At 32.0% G+C, this 21,588-nt stretch overlaps 3 protein-coding genes and 1 long non-coding RNA gene across 6 annotated transcripts in view; 1 reads left to right on the plus strand and 3 right to left on the minus strand.

The window, feature by feature from the left end:
* Positions 1-351: 351 nt before the first annotated feature.
* On the plus strand, positions 352-4,566 carry LOC116404759. Its single transcript, XM_031888127.1, has 5 exons — positions 352-717; positions 958-1,119; positions 1,269-1,339; positions 1,861-1,882; positions 4,457-4,566. The coding sequence occupies exons 1-5, from the start codon at positions 393-395 to the stop codon at positions 4,564-4,566; spliced, it is 690 nt and encodes a 229-aa protein (XP_031743987.1). The 5' UTR covers positions 352-392.
* A 551-nt stretch (positions 4,567-5,117) lies between these two features.
* LOC105435982 lies at positions 5,118-5,942 on the minus strand. Its single transcript, XM_011660083.2, has one exon. It carries the CDS (start codon positions 5,940-5,942, stop codon positions 5,118-5,120), a length of 825 nt encoding a protein of 274 aa, XP_011658385.2.
* A 7,805-nt stretch (positions 5,943-13,747) lies between these two features.
* LOC116404428 lies at positions 13,748-17,273 on the minus strand. Its single transcript, XR_004217273.1, has 3 exons — positions 16,646-17,273; positions 15,819-15,845; positions 13,748-14,815 (listed from the first exon to the last, which is right to left on the minus strand). It is a non-coding gene; the product is annotated as an uncharacterized LOC116404428 (long non-coding RNA).
* A 1,516-nt stretch (positions 17,274-18,789) lies between these two features.
* The window catches only part of LOC101207965 (signal peptide peptidase-like 5), a 38,319-nt gene continuing 35,520 nt past the window's right edge, over positions 18,790-21,588 (minus strand). For 2 of the 3 annotated variants that reach the window (XM_011658172.2, XM_011658171.2), the window contains exons 12-14: positions 20,567-20,637; positions 19,221-19,304; positions 18,790-19,085 (exon numbers count right to left, since the gene is read on the minus strand). In XM_011658172.2, the coding sequence (XP_011656474.1) occupies positions 18,985-19,085; positions 19,221-19,304; positions 20,567-20,637 (256 nt within the window). In that variant the 3' untranslated portion in view covers positions 18,790-18,984. Of the gene's footprint in view, positions 19,086-19,220; positions 19,305-20,074; positions 20,204-20,566; positions 20,638-21,588 lie in introns of those variants that run through there. The other variant, XR_004217377.1, reaches the window with a different exon arrangement.

A 21,588-nucleotide genomic window follows, 5' to 3' on the forward strand; every position in this document is an offset into this window, starting at 1 on the left:
CCATTTTTAAAAATTAACCTTTTAGTTTTTTTAAAATAAGCTTGTAAAAGATTGCTTCCCCTTTCTAAGTCGTTCCCTTCTAATTTTTATTCGCCCCTATAAGAAAACTCACACACCAACTCTAACTCTCATTCTCATGATTTGATATTATTGGCCTAAATATAAGATTCAGTAGCTAGTCGTTGTATTCATAATCGTTGGATATATGAAATAATTATAAAGATTACATTTATAACTACCTTTGTTTTTAATCTTTTTCATAGTAAATATATAGTAATTAATTCTTGACATTAAAACTTAGTATATATTGAATGCATCACAATGTATTAAGAGGTGTTTATAAAAGAAAAGGCAAAGCCATTCCCCTTCATTTTCACATTTACTACACCACCATGTTCTTGGTCAAGCTTACAAACTTTGATCCTCTTCTTGACGCAACCTCCTTTTTTGCTCAAATTTCCTTCGACGATGCTGATGTGAAATTCACGCCTTCGAAATTCTTCATAATTTCCTCTCACCGTTCCCCTCGCTTCATCGCAACGCTACAATTGTCGCCACAATGGTTCACTAGTTTTTCCGTTGATCATGATCATAGTTCTAAGGTTTCCCTTGAATCCTTCCATGATGCTATATTGGATGGTGGAAGTTTTGCTTCAATGACAATCCATCTTTTGGACAAAACAAACCAAATAATCCTTAGATTTGATACTCCTTCAAGTAAGTATATTTTTCTTTCAATCTTTTAATTTGCTTCTAAAATTGCATGATCAATTCTTGTCATTTCTTGATCAACATTTTAGACTACTATTATTTTTTTTATGTATATATTGTGAGAACAATGTTGTCACATAATAATTATCTTGATTGTTTTGTGGCAGATTTTTCTCTTAATCTTTTATTTTCTTTATAGTTTATGGTTTAATCTAATTAATTCGAAATATATGGTTTGTTTTTTAGGCGAAATCCAACCTTTGCATCATGAATTGGCATTGTCACCTCCCCAAGCAGAAGACAATCAAATTGGCCAACATGAACTTGACGAAGGAAAATATTTCATAGTTAAATCTAAGGCATTAAGACGAATTATTAAAGAGTTACCTATCTTCCAAAATGATTCAAGTAATTGATAATCTTCTTCTTCTTCTTCTTCCTTTGATATATCTATTTAATTAATTGTATAACAGAGTTTGGAGAATATAGTACAGAAAGGGCCCGTTGGAGGCACCGACTTGCGCTATAATTTTTTTAACAACTTGTTTATGTGTCAGTCGTTTGTGTTGATGTAACAAATTCTCGAGTCAAATTCTCAATTGCATCTAAGGAGATTGTTCTTGCTGAGGTATTGTTCATTTTCTAACATCACAATGTTTAAGTGTTTTTCAAATATAATGAATTAGTGCAAGATCAATATGTTTTTAATCTTTTTTCCAAAATACTAACTTGATGCTTCTTGACCTAAACTGTTTTAACATAATTTTAGATCTTTATAAACAACTTACAATATAGCCAAACGTCAAGGTTTTCTTTATATTGATTTTTAAAGAAAATATTGGTAACAATTATATCATTACAAAGCATGAAGTTGAAAGTAAATTGAATGAATGTTTATAAGCTTAGATTTAAAAAACTAAAAAACAATAAACAAAATAGGTATACAACCGGGTATAATTTTTACTTTTTATTAGATCGTCCTGAATCACCTTATGATCTTTGAAGTATATTGTTTAAGAACTAAATCAAAATAGTCAAAATTTTAGCAATCAAAAGAATTTGAAACCTTGAAAAGAGTTACATGTTCATGTGAAACCCAAGATCATGATTTTATTGACTAATATAGTGTGGCTGTTTGTTGATGTTTAGGGTCCACACTGTAAAATCGAAGGTTTTGAAGAAGAAGTTGAAACTCAATTCCAAATCATTCTTTGTCCTATGATGTTTTTCCTCAACTTTACATATAAAGCAAATAGGGTTTGGTTTTATAAGACAAAAAATAATGCTTATACTCTAATGGTTGTCCCATCTTATGGAATTTTTGGTCAATATGTAATCTATTTCCCCTCCGTATGACATGTGGGCAAATAAAAATAGGTTATATTGACACTGTTTGGTGGTCATTGTTTGCCTGATCCTTGTTTCTGTTTTTCATTTTTTAATATTCAAACGATTGTATTGAATATCGTTAGAATTAATTGGTGTGTCTTTGCAAACTGTTTGTGCATTTTTTTTTATATCAAAAGTGTCATTATTATCTTCAAAATTCAAACATTGATTCATATTATACATTTATGGGAAGTTCGTATAATGTATTTTATCATTAAGTTTTAGGTTGAATTATAGATAATAAGAAAAAGTGCGATCGGTACTAGATGTATTGAGATTTCTCCAAATATTGAAGCCAACAAATCCCTTTCTCAACTCTAGTTAGCTACTTGCTTATAATGTTACGCTGTAGTTAAATGCTTGAGTGTCTTTTATTCATTCTGTATTAAATTCTTGAGCCCTCTCCTTCATGGTGGATGTAGACTTATCAGTTGAACCACTAAAATCTTGTGCTGTACTTCTCTCTCTCTCTCTTATTACCTTACAACATTATTCTCAATTGCTTTGTTTTAATAATCAATTTCTTTTCATCTCTTCGTGAAGTGTTTCCTTGGGAATTATCTTTTGGTTAATCTTCTTCTTTGTTAGAAGCCAGTGACTGTTCTCCTTCAGTCATCACCAACGCAATTCGTTACACCAGTACATTTGTAGCACCCTCATCATATAAATCAAAATGTTTTAGCTAATATACGTCTTTAATGTTTCAATTTTACATATAGATATAGATAGATCCATGAGTTCAATCAATTTTACAAAGATGAGAGGATTAAGAGGCATAGCACACAGTTTGTTACACTCCACAACAAAATGTTTTAGCTCAGAGGCTAAACAGTACTATCATGGAAAGAGTAAGATGTCAATTATCCGATGCTTTATTAACTGAGAAATTTTAGGTAGAGGCTGTGGTATATACTTGTTATACTCTTGACTGATGTCCTCATACTTCAATTAAGTTTTCTAAATCGAGAAGAAAAATGGTTTGGCAACCCTCCAAAATTAGAACATCTTAGAGTGTTTGGGTATCTAGGCCATATGTGCATCAAAAATCAAGGAAAGTTAAAGTCCGAGGGAGGGAGATGTATGTTTTTCGGATATGATGCTACTCAAATTGAGGTGGAGTCAATTGCTAACTCAATGAAGAAATTGAAAGCCCAGATTTTGAAAATCAACAAGAAAGAAATAGTAAAAGAGAACAATCTCTGAAACGAGAAGTTGTTCATTAGCAAGAGATAGACAAAAGTTTGAATTAGTCTGAAATGGTAAATATCAAAATATTTCAAACGCTTGGTTGGACGTTTGAGATACTTAACATGCACAAGATCAGATATTCTTTATCTAGTTTGAATTATTAGTCAATTTATGGAGACATCGTCAATAACACATTGCAAAATGGCAAAGAAGATACTTATAAGCTCATCACATCAAAAGGACAATTGGGTATTGTCTTTACTATGTCTCTTCTAGCCATTTTGATATCGTTGGTTATTGTGATAGTGATTGAAGTAGTGACTTGGATGATCGAAAGAACACTACGGGTATTTTTTATTGGTGAAATAAGCCCCTCAAATTGAAAAGTTATATCAAAATAAGAAGTTTACTTAATGTAAAAAATCAAGTTTAAGGGTTGTTGAAAATATGAAAGGTTTCATATTATTAATGAAAATTTGAAGGTTTTACAATTAAATTGATTTGTAACTTTGGTTTTTATAACCAATTGTGTCCATTGAGATTTTTTGCAGAGTTTTTAGAAGTTACGAAGATTAAGTAATATTTATATAGTTTGTTAACCATTGAAATTCTAGTGTTACGTTTTCTAAACGTGTACGAATGTATATTTAAGTTAGATCCACGTTTCATTTCTCTTCTAACAATTATCATTCACTATGAACCGGGTTGAAATCTAAAAACTCATCACTAGCCTAGGCAAATAATTGGCTTTAAAAGACCTTGGTCCTCTCTCCATTACTTCCATGTAATAGAAGTAGTTAGAACTCACAAGGTCTTTTTCTATGTCAAAACAAATATGCCAAAGAAATACTCATTAAAAGTTATATGTTGAAGGACTCCAAAGTTAGTACCCAATGACTGTTACCACCCTTACTCATTCTTCCAATAGTAGTCATACTGATGCTCAAACTTACCATAGCTTAGTTGGACTCACGGTAATATTTGACATTTACATGCCCTGACCTCTCACAATCTGTGAATATTATGTTTGTCAACAACTTTAAACTCCTAAGAAAGATATACAAGTTGTCAAACAAATAATTTTGTAGATACATACAAGAAACCATAAATGACGGTCTCCCCATTTTGAGAAATAGTATTTCTAATCTTTATGTATTTTGTGATGCAGAGATTGAAGAGATTGAACCATATGCACCAAACAAGGCACAGCAGCACAAGCTTTTAGGTCTATTTTGGATCAAACTTCCTCCAAGAAACAAACAACCTTTGCAAGATTAAGAGCAGAGGCCAAGTATCATGCCATGGCAAGCACATCTGATAAACGCACATGGATTGCCTTTTTCTTTCGAGACCTCGACAACCCTCCACCGCACTATGACAATCTCAACACTCTACATATCTCTCCCTATTAATAAAACTACCTTCCTCCTTAATCTTGATGAATGCAGTAGATAATACATTATTTAGTTAAAGAACTTAAATCTAGGTTTCAATCTTTATTTCTTATACATTCCCAATTTCTTCATTTTAGTGAAAATTTTGTGATTTTCACTCAAAGTAAAGGCCACTTCAAGCATGATTCTCCAATCACCTCCAGTTAGCCATCCCATGTCAAATACTTCAATGTACGAACCATGAGAAGATTGGCCAATCCTTTTTGACATTATGATTAAATGAAATCCAAATAATTCAATACTTTCTCGTAAAATAAAATACAAACCATTCTTATTATTTTCTCATAGAAATTGGAGTAAAACCTATAAAGTTCATCAAGCACATACGGTGAACTATCGTATACATATATTTATGTCACATACAAATCGACAATATTAATACTCTCGGATTTCTAAAAGAATTGGATCATGATCTGAGACAGTCGACATGTCGATACTCTCATGGTTATACGATTTACACACAAAATAGAACATCGTCTCTGATACAAGACTCCATAATAGGAAAACCAAAACCCACAAGTCTAATGACAAGGTGGCCAACACATGCATCCAGATAGCGACCGACGGCGAAAAAAGCATCATTCTAGTAAGAGACTTTAGCCATAGTAAAATCCCAAAGCCAGAAGAAATCGCCAACACGATGACTGTCGCAGATACCATATTTTCCTTCAAGAGCAACCTACTCTTCGCCATGGCTTTAAACCCACGAGACTCTTCCAACACAGAAACAACACCAGCCAATTGTAACACCACTACCAAATACAACAACCCAACAAAATAAAAAACAAAAGCCACACCCAAAGTTGTTCTATCAACTGTTCCTAATGGCAAAATAATGATGAACAAAGCAAGTCCAACGATCATATGATATATCAAGAAAACCAGAATAACACAAAGATTCGTGACGAGAAGACGCTTCCAAACCTTGACTACCACGCTCATTGTGTCCTTAATGGACGGTTTTTGGCCGGTGTATAAGGCGGCAACGGTTTGAGACACACCGGCGGTGGATGAGATAGAAAAACCAAAGAGGAAAATGATGGATATGATGTGGAAGGGCCAAACGGTGGACATATAATTGCTTGAGAAGAGATGTGATGTATTCCCATAATCATGGAGGTTTCTTAGGATGTCATTCAAGGTCAACAAGAGGCCTGAAAGAATGAAGTTTAGAGGGTGGATGAAGCAAAGTGCTGCCATGGCAAATATTTTCTTGTTTTTGCTGATAATTTTGTAGGTTTCTTTGAAGATTTGGAAGGCTCCAAGGAACTGCATTTCTTTGTGCTTCGTATCCATTGGATTATTTTGGATCAAAATCTTCTGTATTTTTGTTAAAGTTGAAGAAGAAGGAGGAGGAGGTTGAAGAGAGATTTAAAAGCACATAAGGTAAATTGAAGAAAAGATAATGGGTATATATAAATGAAGTTTTCAGAATTGTGAAATATCAACCATTGAATTAGTCATATGTGGTGAGGTAGGCTTCATTGATTGAATAAACCTACTGCTCCAAGGCCGAAAAAAAGACTTTTCTGACATATTTATGAGAGAGGAACTCTCTAAGAAAATTTCACGAGAGAGGAAGTTTCTAAAGAAATTTAACTTGGTGCCTTGAAAATTCATTGGTTAATGGATTTTTTTCTTTTGCACGTCCATATTTTATAAAATACTAAAATATCAACATTCTCAAACTACAATTCTTTTCTGTGTACAGTATGAAAACATAAGATAGTCAAAATAATTTTAATAGCCAAAGGATAAAGACAAGTAATAGATAAAACTTTGATAATTCAGTTTGACAAATACGACATACGTGTAGAGGGCTCTTTTACTCAAATAAGAAATATTATTGAGATTCAAATGTTTGTAACTTTAATAAGTTATCATCACGTCTTAAAAAATAAACTCGGACTCCCTTTGAAGAAGGTAATTGTGAATCTCTTCGAAGACAAGTTTAGGCTCCCTCTAAATTAGTAAATTGACTCCTCAATCATATGGTCTTCACGTTTATTATATACGACTATCTTCAATGTAAATTGATATATTAGAAGATAATCATCATACCTTCAACCAAACTGGTTGATAAATCAAAAGCTATCTCAATAAGCTGCAGTCAATCACGTCAATAAGCAAATCAATTATTTGAATCCCAACAATATATTTTCATATAAAAGAATTCTAAATCAATCTTTTGACAAAAACTCACTATTTACGAGCCTTTAATTATTTTGGACGTGGCAAATATATAGCAACCCATATCATAACTTCTTTCACTCATTGTTTGAACATTTTAACAAATTTATTCCATTTTACTAATTTCGAAATAACCAAATAATTAGTTTTCATTTTGGAGAATCTCACCAACATATTTATTTCAAAATAACTTTAATGGATCGAATATCAAATTAACTAAATTATTATTGTGAATTTGGGAGAATCTTAACCATTGATTTGTTTACCGATTATCTTAATTGAAAATTTCAAAATAACAAAATTATTACTTTTCAAAATAGGAGAATCTCAACAAATAACATTAATTGTTAAATCTCAAAATAATGAAATTAAATCTCAACCCTTTTTATTTCAAACTAACCTTAATTGGGTGAATGTTTCAACCTTTAATAATTTGAAAATTAAAATTAGTTTTCGTAGTAGATCTTAATTTATTCTTTGAAATTGAATTTTTAATTTAGAAATTAGAATTAGTATCTTAATTTATTTTTAAAAATTAATTTTTTTTCTTCAATACAATAGACTAAAATATTGTGTTTTTAGTTAAAATCTTTAAAATTTCATCTACATTTTATTAAATAAATAATTAAAAACATCATCTAAAATTTCCCCTAAGAGACAAAGAATATGCAACTTTTATACTTTTGTTTGTGTGAGTGAAGGTTTTTGTTCTTTCATCCCAAGCGTTTGAGATTGCAGTTGTACACTTCTTCTTGCTTTATGAATCGATAGAAGATGGAAAATGAAGATAGTGTTTGCTTGCTTCAAATGTTTATATTTTTCTTCTTGAAAATGCATGATGAAATTGAAGATGTAATTAAAACTTCAAATGGAACAGTAACTTGCAAAAGGAAGGGTGGAGATATGAGTTTGCCCACTTCAAAGTGGAAATACTAGGGTTTGCCCGCTTGAAGAATATGAGATCGAAAAAGAAAAATAAAAAATGGAGATGAAGGAAGATGGAGAATCGTAAAATGGAAGATAATGGGTAGTATGTAGTTATAATTATGTTTCAATGTACTTATTTTATTTTAACTTAAGAAAGTACCTTAGACATAGGGATGGGTATTTTGGGATTTTGCAAGTTCTTGTTGATTGTACTTTTATTTTTCGTTTTGCCATTTTTGAAAAAACAAAACAATTTGCTCTTTTTCAAAAGACCACTTTAAAATTGGTAGTTGACCCAATACTATTTTATAAATTTTATGGAATTTTCCTTATGAATTGATTGCCTCTTAACATTGGACACATCATACTTATCAAAGGTAAGTTGTAAAAGTTGTAAGGTTTCTTTGTCTTTTCATGGTAGAGATCATCCACAAAATTAGATAGTTGTTACCAAACTTGTGTATTTTTTAATACAACTACAATAATTAGAAGGTTTTAAAACTTGCAAACTTCAATGGGAGCAAGTTATCACAAACTGTTTCTATAGTTTTTATCAAGTCTTATCTCAATCATGGTTGTTGCATACAACCCATCGGAGTTGTATTTTATTTGTTCCAGCTCCAACAAATTTATATATGTTTTCAATTGTCCATTGAAGGAGAAGCAAATATGAACATTATTTTGTATTAAGCAGAAACTTTGAAATCTGACCTTTCTTATATTTGATGCCTCCAGTTTGTGTATAAAATAGTCACAAGAATTAAAATAACGAATGGTCTTTGCTAGTGATATTCTTGGCATTTAGATACATAATTAGGAAGAGTATAACACTATTTCCAGTAGGTGTTTTTGTATGATGACTTTTGTCCTCTAGGTAATTATAACATTAAAATTTCATATCCAACTATTATTATCTTTGAGATGTTAAGTCAATTTTAATGACTATATAAGCTATGCTACTCTTATGTACTTATTCCCTTAGTTACTTACATGTTCTAAAATGGAATTGTCAATTGTAATGTTATATAAATCTATAATTGCAAGAGCTTTAGTACTTTAAGTTAAAAGTGTTTTTCTTTTTTCTTTTTAATTCTTTTGTCAATCACGTTGAATTAGAAAGTTTTCTTTAGTGGAAGAGTATTATATTCTCAAGATTTGATCACCAAGAACCGTGGATGTTGAATCCAATTCATAGTGAAAGTTGAAATGTGTGAGATCCGTGTGAGATACGTGCGAGATAAAACATAAGGGTCTAAGACACTTACGAAACATGTACATAGAATCACTCTAAATTCCTTGGGAAGGATAACAATTTGATTTTAAAACTCATAGTGAAAGTTTGAAATGTGTGTGAGATGCTACGAGATAGATGTGAGATGCGTGCGAGATAAAACATGAGGACCTAATAAACTTACTAAACTTGCATAGAATCACTTTAAATAGCTTAGGAGGGGTAACAATTTGATTTTGAAACTAATAGCGAAAGTTTGAAATGTGCGAGATAGGTGTGAGATGCTGCAAGATAGATGCGGGATAAAACTAATAGTGAAAGTTTGTTAGGCCCTTGTTTTTTATCTTGCTTATCTCGTACGTTTCAAACTTTCACTATGAGTTTTATAATAATTGCTTTGTTTCAATCTTTACTTCCTATACATTCCCAATTTCTTCATTTTAGTGAAAATTTTGTGATTTTCACTCAATGTAAAGGCCACTTCAAGCATGATTCTCCAATCACCTCCAGTTAGCCATCCCATGTCAAATACTTCAATGTACGAACCAGGAGAAGATTGGCCAATCCTTTTTGACATTATGATTAAATGAAATCCAAATAATTCAATACTTCCTCGTAAAATAAAATACAAACCATTCTTATTATTTCCTCATAGAAATTGGAGTAAAACCTATAAAGTTCATCAAGCACATATGGTGAACTATCGTATACATATATTTATGTCACATACAAATCGACAATATTAATACTCTCGGATTTTCTAAAAGAATTGGATCATGATCTGAGACAGTCGACATGTCGATACTCTCATGGTTATACGATTTACACACAAAATAGAACATCGTCTCTGATACAAGACTCCATAATAGGAAAACCAAAACCAACAAGTCTAATGACAAGCTGGCCAACAAATGCATCCAGATAGCGACCGACGGCGGCGAAAAAAGCATCATTCTAGTAAGAGACTTTAGCCATAGTAAAATCCCAAAGCCAGAAGAAATCGCCAACACGATGACTGTCGCAGATACCATATTTTCCTTCAAGAGCAACCTACTCTTCGCCATGGCTTTAAACCCACGAGACTCTTCCAACGCAGAAACAACACCAGCCAATTGTAACACCACTACCAAATACAACAACCCAACAAAATAAAAAACAAAAGCCACACCCAAAGTTGTTCTATCAACTGTTCCTAATGGCAAAATAATGATGAACAAAGCAAGTCCAACGATCATATGATATATCAAGAAAACCAGAATAACACAAAGATTCGTGACGGAGAAGACGCTTCCAAACCTTGACTACCACGCTCATTGTGTCCTTAATGGACGGTTTTTGGCCGGTGTATAAGGCGGCAACGGTTTGAGACACACCGGCGGTGGATGAGATAGAAAAACCAAAAGAGGAAAATGATGGATATGATGTGGAAGGGCCAAACGGTGGACATATAATTGCTTGAGAAGAGATGTGATGTATTCCCATAATCATGGAGGTTTCTTAGGATGTCATTCAAGGTCAACAAGAGGCCTGAAAGAATGAAGTTTAGAGGGTGGATGAAGCAAAGTGCTGCCATGGCAAATATTTTCTTGTTTTTGCTGATAATTTTGTAGGTTTCTTTGAAGATTTGGAAGGCTCCAAGGAACTGCATTTCTTTGTGCTTCGTATCCATTGGATTATTTTGGATCAAAATCTTCTGTATTTTTGTTAAAGTTGAAGAAGAAGGAGGAGGAGGTTGAAGAGAGATTTAAAAGCACATAAGGTAAATTGAAGAAAAGATAATGGGTATATATAAATGAAGTTTTCAGAATTGTGAAATATCAACCATTGAATTAGTCATATGTGTGTGAGGTAGGCTTCATTGATTGAATAAACCTACTGCTCCAAGGCCGAAAAAAAGACTTTTCTGACATATTTATGAGAGAGGAACTCTCTAAGAAAATTTCACGAAAGAGGAAGTTTCTAAAGAAATTTAACTTGGTGCCTTGAAAATTCATTGGTTAATGGATTTTTTTCTTTTGCACGTGCATATTTTATAGAATACTAAAATATCAACATTCTCAGACTACAATTATTTTCTGTGTACAGTATGAAAACGTAAGATAGTCAAAATAATTTTAATAGCCAAAGGATAAAGACAAGTAATAGATAAAACTTTGATAATTCAGTTTGACAAATACATACGTGTAGAGGGCTCTTTTACTCAAATAAGAAATATTATTGAGATTCAAATGTTTGTAACTTTAATAAGTTATCATCACGTCTTAAAAAATAAACTCGGACTCCCTTTGAGGAAGGTAATTGTGAGACAAGTTTAGGCTCCCTCTAAATTAGTAAATTGACTCCTCAATCATATGGTCTTCACATTTATTATATACATACGACTATCTTCAATGTAAGTTGATATATTAGAAGATAATCATCATACCTTCAACAAAACTGGTTGATAAATCAAAAGCTATCTCAATAAGCTGCAGTCAATCACGTCAATAAGCAAATCAATTATTTGAATCCCAACAATATATTTTCATATAAAAGAATTCTAAATCAATCTTTTGACAATTTAACATTTTGACAATTCTAAATTATCTGATCTGAAATGTTACGTTACATTAAAAAATAACAAAATAAGTGTTATAGATTTTGCATCAGAAAATTACGAGTTAAGTACATAGACAAGAATTTTCAAAGAAAATGAAGATGGGAAAGACAATTTGAATGAATAAAGCATAAACTACCTCAATAAGTTCGTCGGAGGAATGTATCCTATCGCTTCTTCAAGACTCATCTCTACATTTAAGTTTAAATTAGATGTTAGTATGATAATGTAAAATACAATTAAAAATTAATAAAATATTAAACTTTTAAGAAACTAAATTTATAATTGAACCAATTTGTGATTATGTTTTTAAAAAATGTTAAACTTATGAACAAAGACCGTTGCATGTTTAACTTCATTATTAGCCTCCATCTTATATGTTTTAACCTTCAATCAATCAACCACATCAAATGATTTCATTATTGGAGGAAGAGAGAAAATGGTTGGAGTCCAAAAGCAAAAGGAAGAGTTTAGTGAAAAGGAAAACCCATTAGGAATTAAACCTATTGGAAAGTGTTAGTAATAATAAAAAAAAAGTTCTCTCCATGGAACAAGTGGGTAACTCATCCCATGTGCTCTCATGTGGTGGTTGGCCCTATCTAGGCCCCATATTCCACTTCTCCTACCTTCATCTCTTTCTCCAAAATTTACTTCTTTTTCCCTGTGGTAAAGAAAATCACTTGAAAGAAGAACTCTCTCATCCCAAACGTCTATCTGATCATAACACACAAAAACTTCACAGTATTTATCTTAACATATCTTTATTACATATATATATATATATGGTTGTTTTTAATAACTGTTAGATGTACAGGTAAATTTAATCATTTCTGTCTCATAAGTATATATCATTTATTGGGCTAGTTCTAATCTAGTCTTATACAATAACTTTTTTGTGAATAATTATCATTTTCCCACAATGAAAAGGAAAAACAAATTGAGAGAGAATGATAATTGTTATTACTTTATTTGTGTGTGTTTTTTGTTGGCATCATCCAATCATGTCTTTAGGTTTTAGCTATGGCGTGATCCCCAAGCTCTATTTTGAGAGCGCACACACATGTCGAGTAACTCTCTCTTTCTCAATACTTTATTATTTAGTTCTATTTTGATTCCAAATTATATTTCTATGTAAAATAAATTAACAAGATTTCGGAGTAATTTATCAATTTAATTAATACGAGAAATCTAGAAGCTAATCATCCAAATATAGAAAGTCATGTCATCATTGTTCCATTAAATAGTTAACGAAAACGAAGTTCTAATGTTAGGGACTAAACTAAATTTTTTTCAAAGGTTCACCGACCAAAACAGACATTTAAAAGTTTACGGACCAAAATAAGAGAAGAAGCAAAGTTTAGGGATGAAAAAGAGATTTTAACTCTAAATTGTGTATGATTAATAATAATAATGTAATGAAAAAGAACCCATTTGATTCCAAAAGGCCACAATTCCCCATAGCCATCCAATTTCAATCCCTTATTCCTCCCTCCCTCCCTCCCTATTGCTTGATTCCTTCCCCTATATGCTTCTTCCTGAGTTGTTTCCACTTTAGAGAGAGAAATTCTGTGTTTTCTTAAGCTTTGATGGTGTTTGTGTAAATCAATCAAGTTATTATACTTTGTGCTTCAACTCAAGATGTTGCCTTAATTTTGTCCATAATTTCAAGCTAAGAGGCCCCTCTATGTCAGTCCCAAATCAGAAAATCTCAACTTGATCCAAACCTTCATTCTTCCCTTTGTCTCTCTCTCTCTTTCAAAAGATATGTTGTGTCAGAGTTAGCTGTACAAGGAATTCAAGATCCTTCTCTCTCTCTAAATATTATTATAAATCTTTCCCTCTTCATTTTATCCATGGCTAATTCTAAATCAGCTATAACCCTATTGAATTCCACTTCATCCCGACTCTGTTTCGCTCGAACGTTCCTTCGATTGTGTTGGAGGCGTTGACGAGCCCACTCTAAATTTACTCTAAATCTCACAAACTTTTAAGAGAAGAAATTTGTTCTCTTAGAAAACTCAATAACACACAAGAGAAGAATGTTGTTCTCTTGAAACTCACTTACTTTCTAAAACTCAATTTGCTTCTATTGATTTGATTCTTTTTTATCTATGTATACAAATGAAGGAAATGATCTCTATATATAGTATTCAAGAGACACTTCCTAAAAGACACAAAATAAATGAAGTACATGAATACATACCATTCATGTACTTGAATAATTACATGTATCTAGAAATGCATATGTATCTTGAAACTAGAAATGTATCTATTAATGTGTTATCCATAATGTATCTAGCTTATTAATTTCTAACAGATTGTTCTCCCGAATCAAATCCCAAAGATCCGCCACCTTTGCCTCCGCTCCTCCAGATCAGCTAAAACGCCAGAGTCGACGGATAAAAATGGCTGCATACTCTTCCATGGCTCGGGTTGCAGGGCGAAGGCGAGCTTGGGCTAGAGCCCTTCTCTTCAGGCTCCATACGCGACCCAGACACAAGACTCTAATGAGGAGAAAAAGAAGACCCTCGACTAGCTCTGATGACATGGTGGGTAAGCTCCGACGCCTGCTCCCCGGTGGTGAGACCATGGACGTGTGCACGTTGTTGGAGGAAACTGCGAATTACATCCATTGCTTGTCCACGCAGGTTAAGGTGATGAAAGCCATATCTAATCATCACTTGTCAAAGGTCAATTGATCCAAATCTTCTTAAGAAATTCCTCATTATTAACACAGATCATGATAATATATATATATATATATATATACATCCAAACACAGCTTAATTAAATTATACACAACATACAGCAAAAGTAGAAAAGAGAGAGATTTAATTCATATGATTAAATATCGGTTTGTAGCCTTTAATTTTTTTTTTCCATGCATATAAGAAGAAACTTATATAGAGATTTTAGAACAATATAAATATATATAATATTTGTGCATGCATTGGGGTGGTACTTCTTGCATAAATCCATTGTTTTCATACTCTTATTTGCTTCTTTGTTTTTTATTTTAAAAATGTATTCGTTTGTGTGTATATAACCATACTTTTTTTATACCTTTTTCCTTTATTCTTCTATATTTTTGTCCCTCTTGATATTGTATGTGTACAGCTTTGGAAATCTCTGCAGAAGAAGGAAAAACTGTGAGTTTTATGTATATGAATTTCTTATAGTTTCTGTTTTTATGATTGCATTTTTAAAAATTTTGTGATGGATTTCTCTTTTAATATTGAAAAATTAGATAAAAATGAGTTGTGGCAAGCTTGTTTAATTATGAGATTATAAGATTTTCTTTTTCTCATGTGGTATGCTTTTTCTTGCTTATCTTAAGAGATTTTGAACATTGCATATAATAAAATCCATTTCAATCTTGAAGAATGATATAAATTAGTTGTGGCAACTTGGTCTCTCTATCTTTCTCAAAGCAAACATGGTTTATTTTCATTATAGCTTGATCATCATGATCCTCTCTTATGATAAAAACATTGTTTAGATAACTTTTATTTTTCTTTCGAAAATGGTAGAAATATGTTATAGAATAAGGGTTTAATTTGTTTGGAATAGAACTCAAAGAAAATGGTGTTTTACAAGAATGATACAAATTGTTTTAAATAAAATTTTACATTTTCAAATATATCAGTAGCCAAATTATTTATTAATTATAATAAAATTTCATATTCTATAATTGATATTTGAAATTTTACTAGATTTTGTAAATATTTGTCACAATTTTATCATTTAGGTTGATCTTTTTTTAAATAATTTTAAATAGTTTATAGACCCTTCAACTTTTTTTAAAAAAAATTAAAAATTAAACATTTTGAAACATTCAACCAAACGAACAACCCTAAGTTTTTAGAGTATTGGATGTTCTATGTTTTAAAATATGAAGTTTAATTTATATATCTTTTTTTTCCGATTGAAACATATATTTTAAAATCTTCCTTTTATTTTAGAAATAGTTGTAAATAGAGTAATTAAATTTAAAATATTAGCATACATATATTGCGACATTTTAAAAACAAAGTTGGCATGAACAAAACAAATGAATTTATTACAAAATTCAATAAACTACACCACAAATACATCCGACTTTATAAATGCACAAGGTTTATAGGCGTAGTACCTCATTTACGAATGGTTTAACTGCGAGCTGAAAATTAAAACAAAAAAATTGCAAGTCATTACGTATGTGTGCCAGTATACATTACGTAATGTAAAAGAAACGTTCATTATAAAGTGCATACTAAATATACTTTAACTGGAAAGAGAACCGTACAATAAATAGCAGAAGCGTTAGTACATAATGAAAGGGAAAGAACGTAGCCTCAGAGTTAAGAAATTCCCGCAAAGGAATTCAAGAAGAACGCATATGCAGTAGAATTTCGAGCGGTGGACTCGATGACATCATATGTAAAGCAAAAACCATAATTTTCAACATAAATACATAGTAGGCATGACATTGTTGACATAAAAAATAGATTGCTAAAGGAATAGACAATGTTATCATAAACCAGAAGCTTGTAAAACACAATTTAATGCAACCATGAAAACAAAATCAAGTGAAACACATCCATATGTGTGAGGACAAATGAAACAAGTTTTTTTAAATAATAATATGCCAATGAACAAATGGAATGAATCACAAATGCATTTTGATGCAGTAAACATGACATGGAATGGAGGTGCAGGACAGAATGGATCACATACGAAGACTAATTATAATCATACATGTGAGTAACACAGAGTCTAGAACACCAAAACAAATTGATAGATGAACCATTATAAAAAAAAAAATTGAACATCAGATACTGCCCAACATTAAACTCATCACTGGCAATGGAAAAATAAATGTATAGTAGACTAAAAAAAAAGTACTTATGTATTAGGAAAGAACCATGAAAAAAGCATTAGGATAGAACCACCAATTTACTCATCATTGGCTGCACATACCTTCAGTGTTGACCGACGACCCCTGTCATGCTTCGCAGTGCCCCTACTCGGCTTCTGTTCAACATATTAGTGTCGCATCAGGTCGTTCGATCAAAACAAAAGTTAGTAAAATTGTTCTGGGACCGTTAAGGGTTGGAAAGCCACAAGGGTTCATTGGCAAACCAAACATATGGAAAGATGGAAAGAGGATGAGAAATGTTTCGGAGGTAACGCACATTTGTCGCAACCGGTCAACGAAGCGCATCAGAGAGAGGATGAGAACCGTTTTAGAGGTAGCATCGAAATGCAACCATCGCAAAACGAAAATGAGTTTCAACAGCAGGGACATAAAATTGGAGAGAGTAGGACAAAAATCGAAGACGAAGAGAATTTGAATATCATCAAAAATGGGAGGGAAGGAAATAGATTTCCAATTTCATTTCGTTTTAGGAAGAGAAAAGGAAGAAGACAACAAAAAATAAGGAAGATAATCAGAGGAAAAGGGAAGAAAGTCGTACATAAATTAAAGAAAATGGGGTAGTGTGATTTTAGGGTTGTACAAAGAAAAATGGAGGGAAAAACGTAGAGGAAGTAGGATTAAATGGGGATTAGGATAACCTCAATCCCCATTTATCATAACCCTTGGGCAAACACAGTTTGACCCAATTTTCTTTATCATTTTCTCCCTAAATCCTCACCTCAAACACGTCCTAAAAGTTTTCAAAGGTAATGGAATATCTTAAGAAATAATTCAAGAGAAAAAACATTGAAAAAACAAAATTATGCATTGATTTACAAATTGAGCATCTAACAACGAAATATTTGTTTATCAATCAACTTATACATGAAAAATTTTGAAAATATTTTATATGGACAAAGCACACTTAGTGAACATTTCAATGTAATTTCGTTCACTAGATGTGAAGAAATATATATTTCGACCGCTAGATGATAATAAAGAGCTTCTTGGTTCAGAAGTATCATGTCATAGTGCAATTGGTGTACTTATGTATCTTGTTAATAATACAAGACTAAATATTGCATTTTCAGTAAATTTATTAGCTAGATATAGTTCATCTCCAACAAAAATGCATTGAAATGAAATTAAACATATACTTCGTTATTTTTTATGAACAATTGATATGGAATTATTTTATTCAAACAAAACAAATTTTAACCCAATTGGTTTTGTAGATTCTAGATATTTATTTGATACACACAAAGTTAGATCTCCAACAGGTTATCTATTTACATATGGAAGAACTGCTATATCCTAGCAATTAATAAAACAAACCATAACAGTCACCTCTTCAAATCATGACACAACTCTTGCAATTCATGAGGCTAGTTGGGAATGTATATGGTTAAGATTGATACTCAACACATTCATAAATCATGTGATTTATCTCTAATAAACTTTTTCCAACAACCTTATATGAAAACAACAACATATACAGCTCAAATAAAATGAGGTTATATTAAAGGTGGTGAAACAAACTACACCTCACCAAACTTTTTTATATTCATGATCTTGAAAAAAAAAGACTGCATCACAGTAGACTAAATGTGTTTAAAAGATAACCTGACAAACTTATCTTCCTACAACCTTTAAAAAATTAGTGTGCATCATTAAAATATGTTAACTCAAAGGTCTGGAGTGGTGATATTTACATGAGAGAAAGTAAACTGTAATTTTGTAAGTATATAAATTATATGAAATATGTACTTTTTCTTTTATCAAAATTTTTTTCTCCATTAGATTTTTTCCTAGTAAGATTTTAATGAGGCATATTCTATATATGTAAGGGACATAAAAGAGAGAGTTATAAATATTAGATAAATATATAGATTATCTAACAAGTTTGTCTTGTTAACGTAGACATTTGGTGTCTAAATAAGACCACTTCCTTGATCGATCCATGTGTTCACTAAACGTTAAACTCTTAATGGCAATATAACTCACCTCATGCTTGTCAAATTGTCTATAAATAGTGGTATCAAGTGGATGCACCCAAATCGGAAAGAATTTTAAATAATGTGAAGAAAATGAGAACTTTTGATATTTTTAATTGCTTAATTACTTTAATGATTTTCTTAAATTTCTTATTATATATATATTTATACATTATATTAGATTATTTTATTATATTTTCTCAATACACGTGTTTTGATCAGATGATGCCTCATAAATAAATTAACTCTTAAATACATGAAATTGTTGAGGATACAGCCAAAAGATGCTACTAGTGTAAGAAGACGCCCTTACCATTATAACAAATGCCCTTCTCCCCACATAATGGGAAAAAAATAATAAGGAAAAAAATTTATTTTACAGTTACATTCTGAAATGGCCTACAACTTTAAGCTTCTCCAGAAGGTTCCCTATGCACGGGATTTTCTGTCCCATAATTCCAAAGTTGCTTAAGCTCGCCTCGGATAAAACCCAAAACAACAGTAACACCTGCAAGTAAATAAAAAACAATGGAGAGGTAAATTTAAGAATTGGAATATGATCAAATGAAAAATTGATACAAAATAAGACTTGGTCCACAGTTGGGAGTTATGAAACCTGACTAAATAAACAAAACTGTGTTACCTAAGGTGCATGGGACAAGATAAAGGAGTGCAGGTTGACCATGTCCATTCATAAAATATAAGCCCAAATATGTTAAGAAGAGACCTGAAAAATAATAATGATAAATAAATAAATAAATAAATAAGAAGTATCTACAGGTTAATCAACTTGTTACAAAGAGAGATTAAGTATCCAGTGAACTAAAATTTCTTGCTTCATTGTCAAATCATAATTTGACACTAACTTTCAATTAACACTAGATTTGTCCCACTGTAGGGCAGCCTAATGATCAAACTAGAACTGAAAATGTGAACTCGCTCATCACTCCTGATACCCATTGAATGAATAACGTTTGATCGAATCAGTACAAGATCATTTAGTCTTCCAACTTACCTCCTCTATCTCTTACTTAAGCAATTCCCCCTCTTCCCTGAGCTGTAGAACAAGCATAATCAAACAAAGCATTTTTTATGCCTAACGTTCTTGTTTGTATTCTCCTTCTAACAACATAATTTCTTTGGTTACGAAGAAATTTTTTGAAGGGTAGAAATGTCAAAAGTATCAATTTCCTAACTCCCAAACAAAGAGTAAAGCCAAACCATTAATAAATGACTGAGTGGTCCAAACCTCCTTTACTCAAAAGGTCAGTAATTATTTTTTTTTAACCCATACAAGGACAAGGACTTGAACTTATAGACCTTCCCACTCTAAGACATTAATTGACTTCCTAGTGAATGAGCCTCCAAACACGTTGAGTCATGAAGTTCCTAGTTAAGGAGCCAACAAAAGGAAAAGTATTGCTTGTCTGTATATGTGGGAGCTAACCGTTCTATTAAGCATTTTTTTTACCATGTTATTTTACCAAGAGTCATTACCTGTCCATACTTGGTGCACATACGACCACTCCCTACCCTCTTCAGCCCTAGGTGTCATATAAGATGACAGAGAAATATGGAAACAGTCTTAGTCCCTACCCTTCTAGTCACAAAGATCCAAGTAAAAACCTGCAGATGTATCCCACATTGCAATGAGACATAGCAACTTTTTAGAAACAGCGATTGCCTTTTAGTTAACGTCATGACAGCAAGACAACAAACTCAGTAATTGATGGAGACATTCACAGAATAGCCGCCTTAATCACATTAAAGGTGTGCAGTCCAATAACAAATATTTGTTTTTAATGAAGACAAGTCTCTTCAATGAAATAATGAATGAGACTAATGTTTAAAGTAAAGAAAGATATAATGAACAAAAGTGAACATGCACTCATGGTCCAACAAATATGTAAAAAGTTAGACAGGCCAAGAAGATATTTTCTATGACGTTAAAAAGATAATAAATAAAAAACATTTTCAAAAGGTACTCACCAGTGCCGTAACCAACAAGCAACCATGGAAAATATGCATTACACTTGCTTTTCTTTTGCGCTTTGTCAAATCTGGGACAACAAACCAACATAAAAGAATTGAGCAAACAGAATTGCACCACAAAAGAAGACGTAAATACAAAATATTACTGTTAGCAGTTCAAAAATGTGCTGAACATGGTTAAGATTTCATGATTTCATTTCAACATGCAAATCCTGCACATCTGGTAGGAGTATTCAGTATCTTAGTCCGCTTATCTTTTTATGGTAATCCTTGTTTTATTCTCTTCTTGCAGTTTTTTTGGGCCATTATATTAGTTCGTTATGGCTGTTTGTTGGCCAGAGACTTATTTGTTAGACTGACTAGTTGGGCTAATAATTGGTTACCAAATCTCCCTTCCATGCAAAAATACAGCCCCTTTTTAATAATATTTAAGGCTTATTTCCATTTCAATGAATAAAAACACAAATTTGAGTGCATCAATATCATTCAAATTTCGAGCTGTCCTCCAGCAGACATCTCCGACCACCGACCACCGACACCTTTGGCTGATGTCAATCATTATCGTCAGGGCAAGTATCTCTTTTATTTCTAGTCATTTGTGCCTTAAACCCTAGACCCCCTCCACTGTTTTTCTCTCTCATTGATTACCCACTAGACCATTCCCATCTTATTTCGCCAGATTTCTCTCTTCACCAGTCTTTTTCCACTGTTCCTGCTGCCTCTACCGGGCTCACTGACTAATGCCATTTTTGTGGGTTTTCATCCTCTATTTTCAATTTCTGTGCGGTTTAAATATGATTTTTTCCAATTATGTTGGCAGTTCAAGCTTATTGCTTACAAACTACCTATTTTTGGTACGAGGAGAATGGGTTTTTTGTGGAAGACATGAGCTACAAACAAAAGAAAAGGATGACGGTAGTGTAGCTGGCAAACATCGTTCTATTTTACTTAATATGTAAGGAGCTAGCTTGTTTAAGAGCATCAAATAAATGGATTTAGTTTTTCTTTTTTGGGGGGTT

Source organism: Cucumis sativus, chromosome 6, assembly GCF_000004075.3.
Source record: "Cucumis sativus cultivar 9930 chromosome 6, Cucumber_9930_V3, whole genome shotgun sequence".
Lineage (NCBI taxonomy): Eukaryota > Viridiplantae > Streptophyta > Magnoliopsida > Cucurbitales > Cucurbitaceae > Cucumis > Cucumis sativus.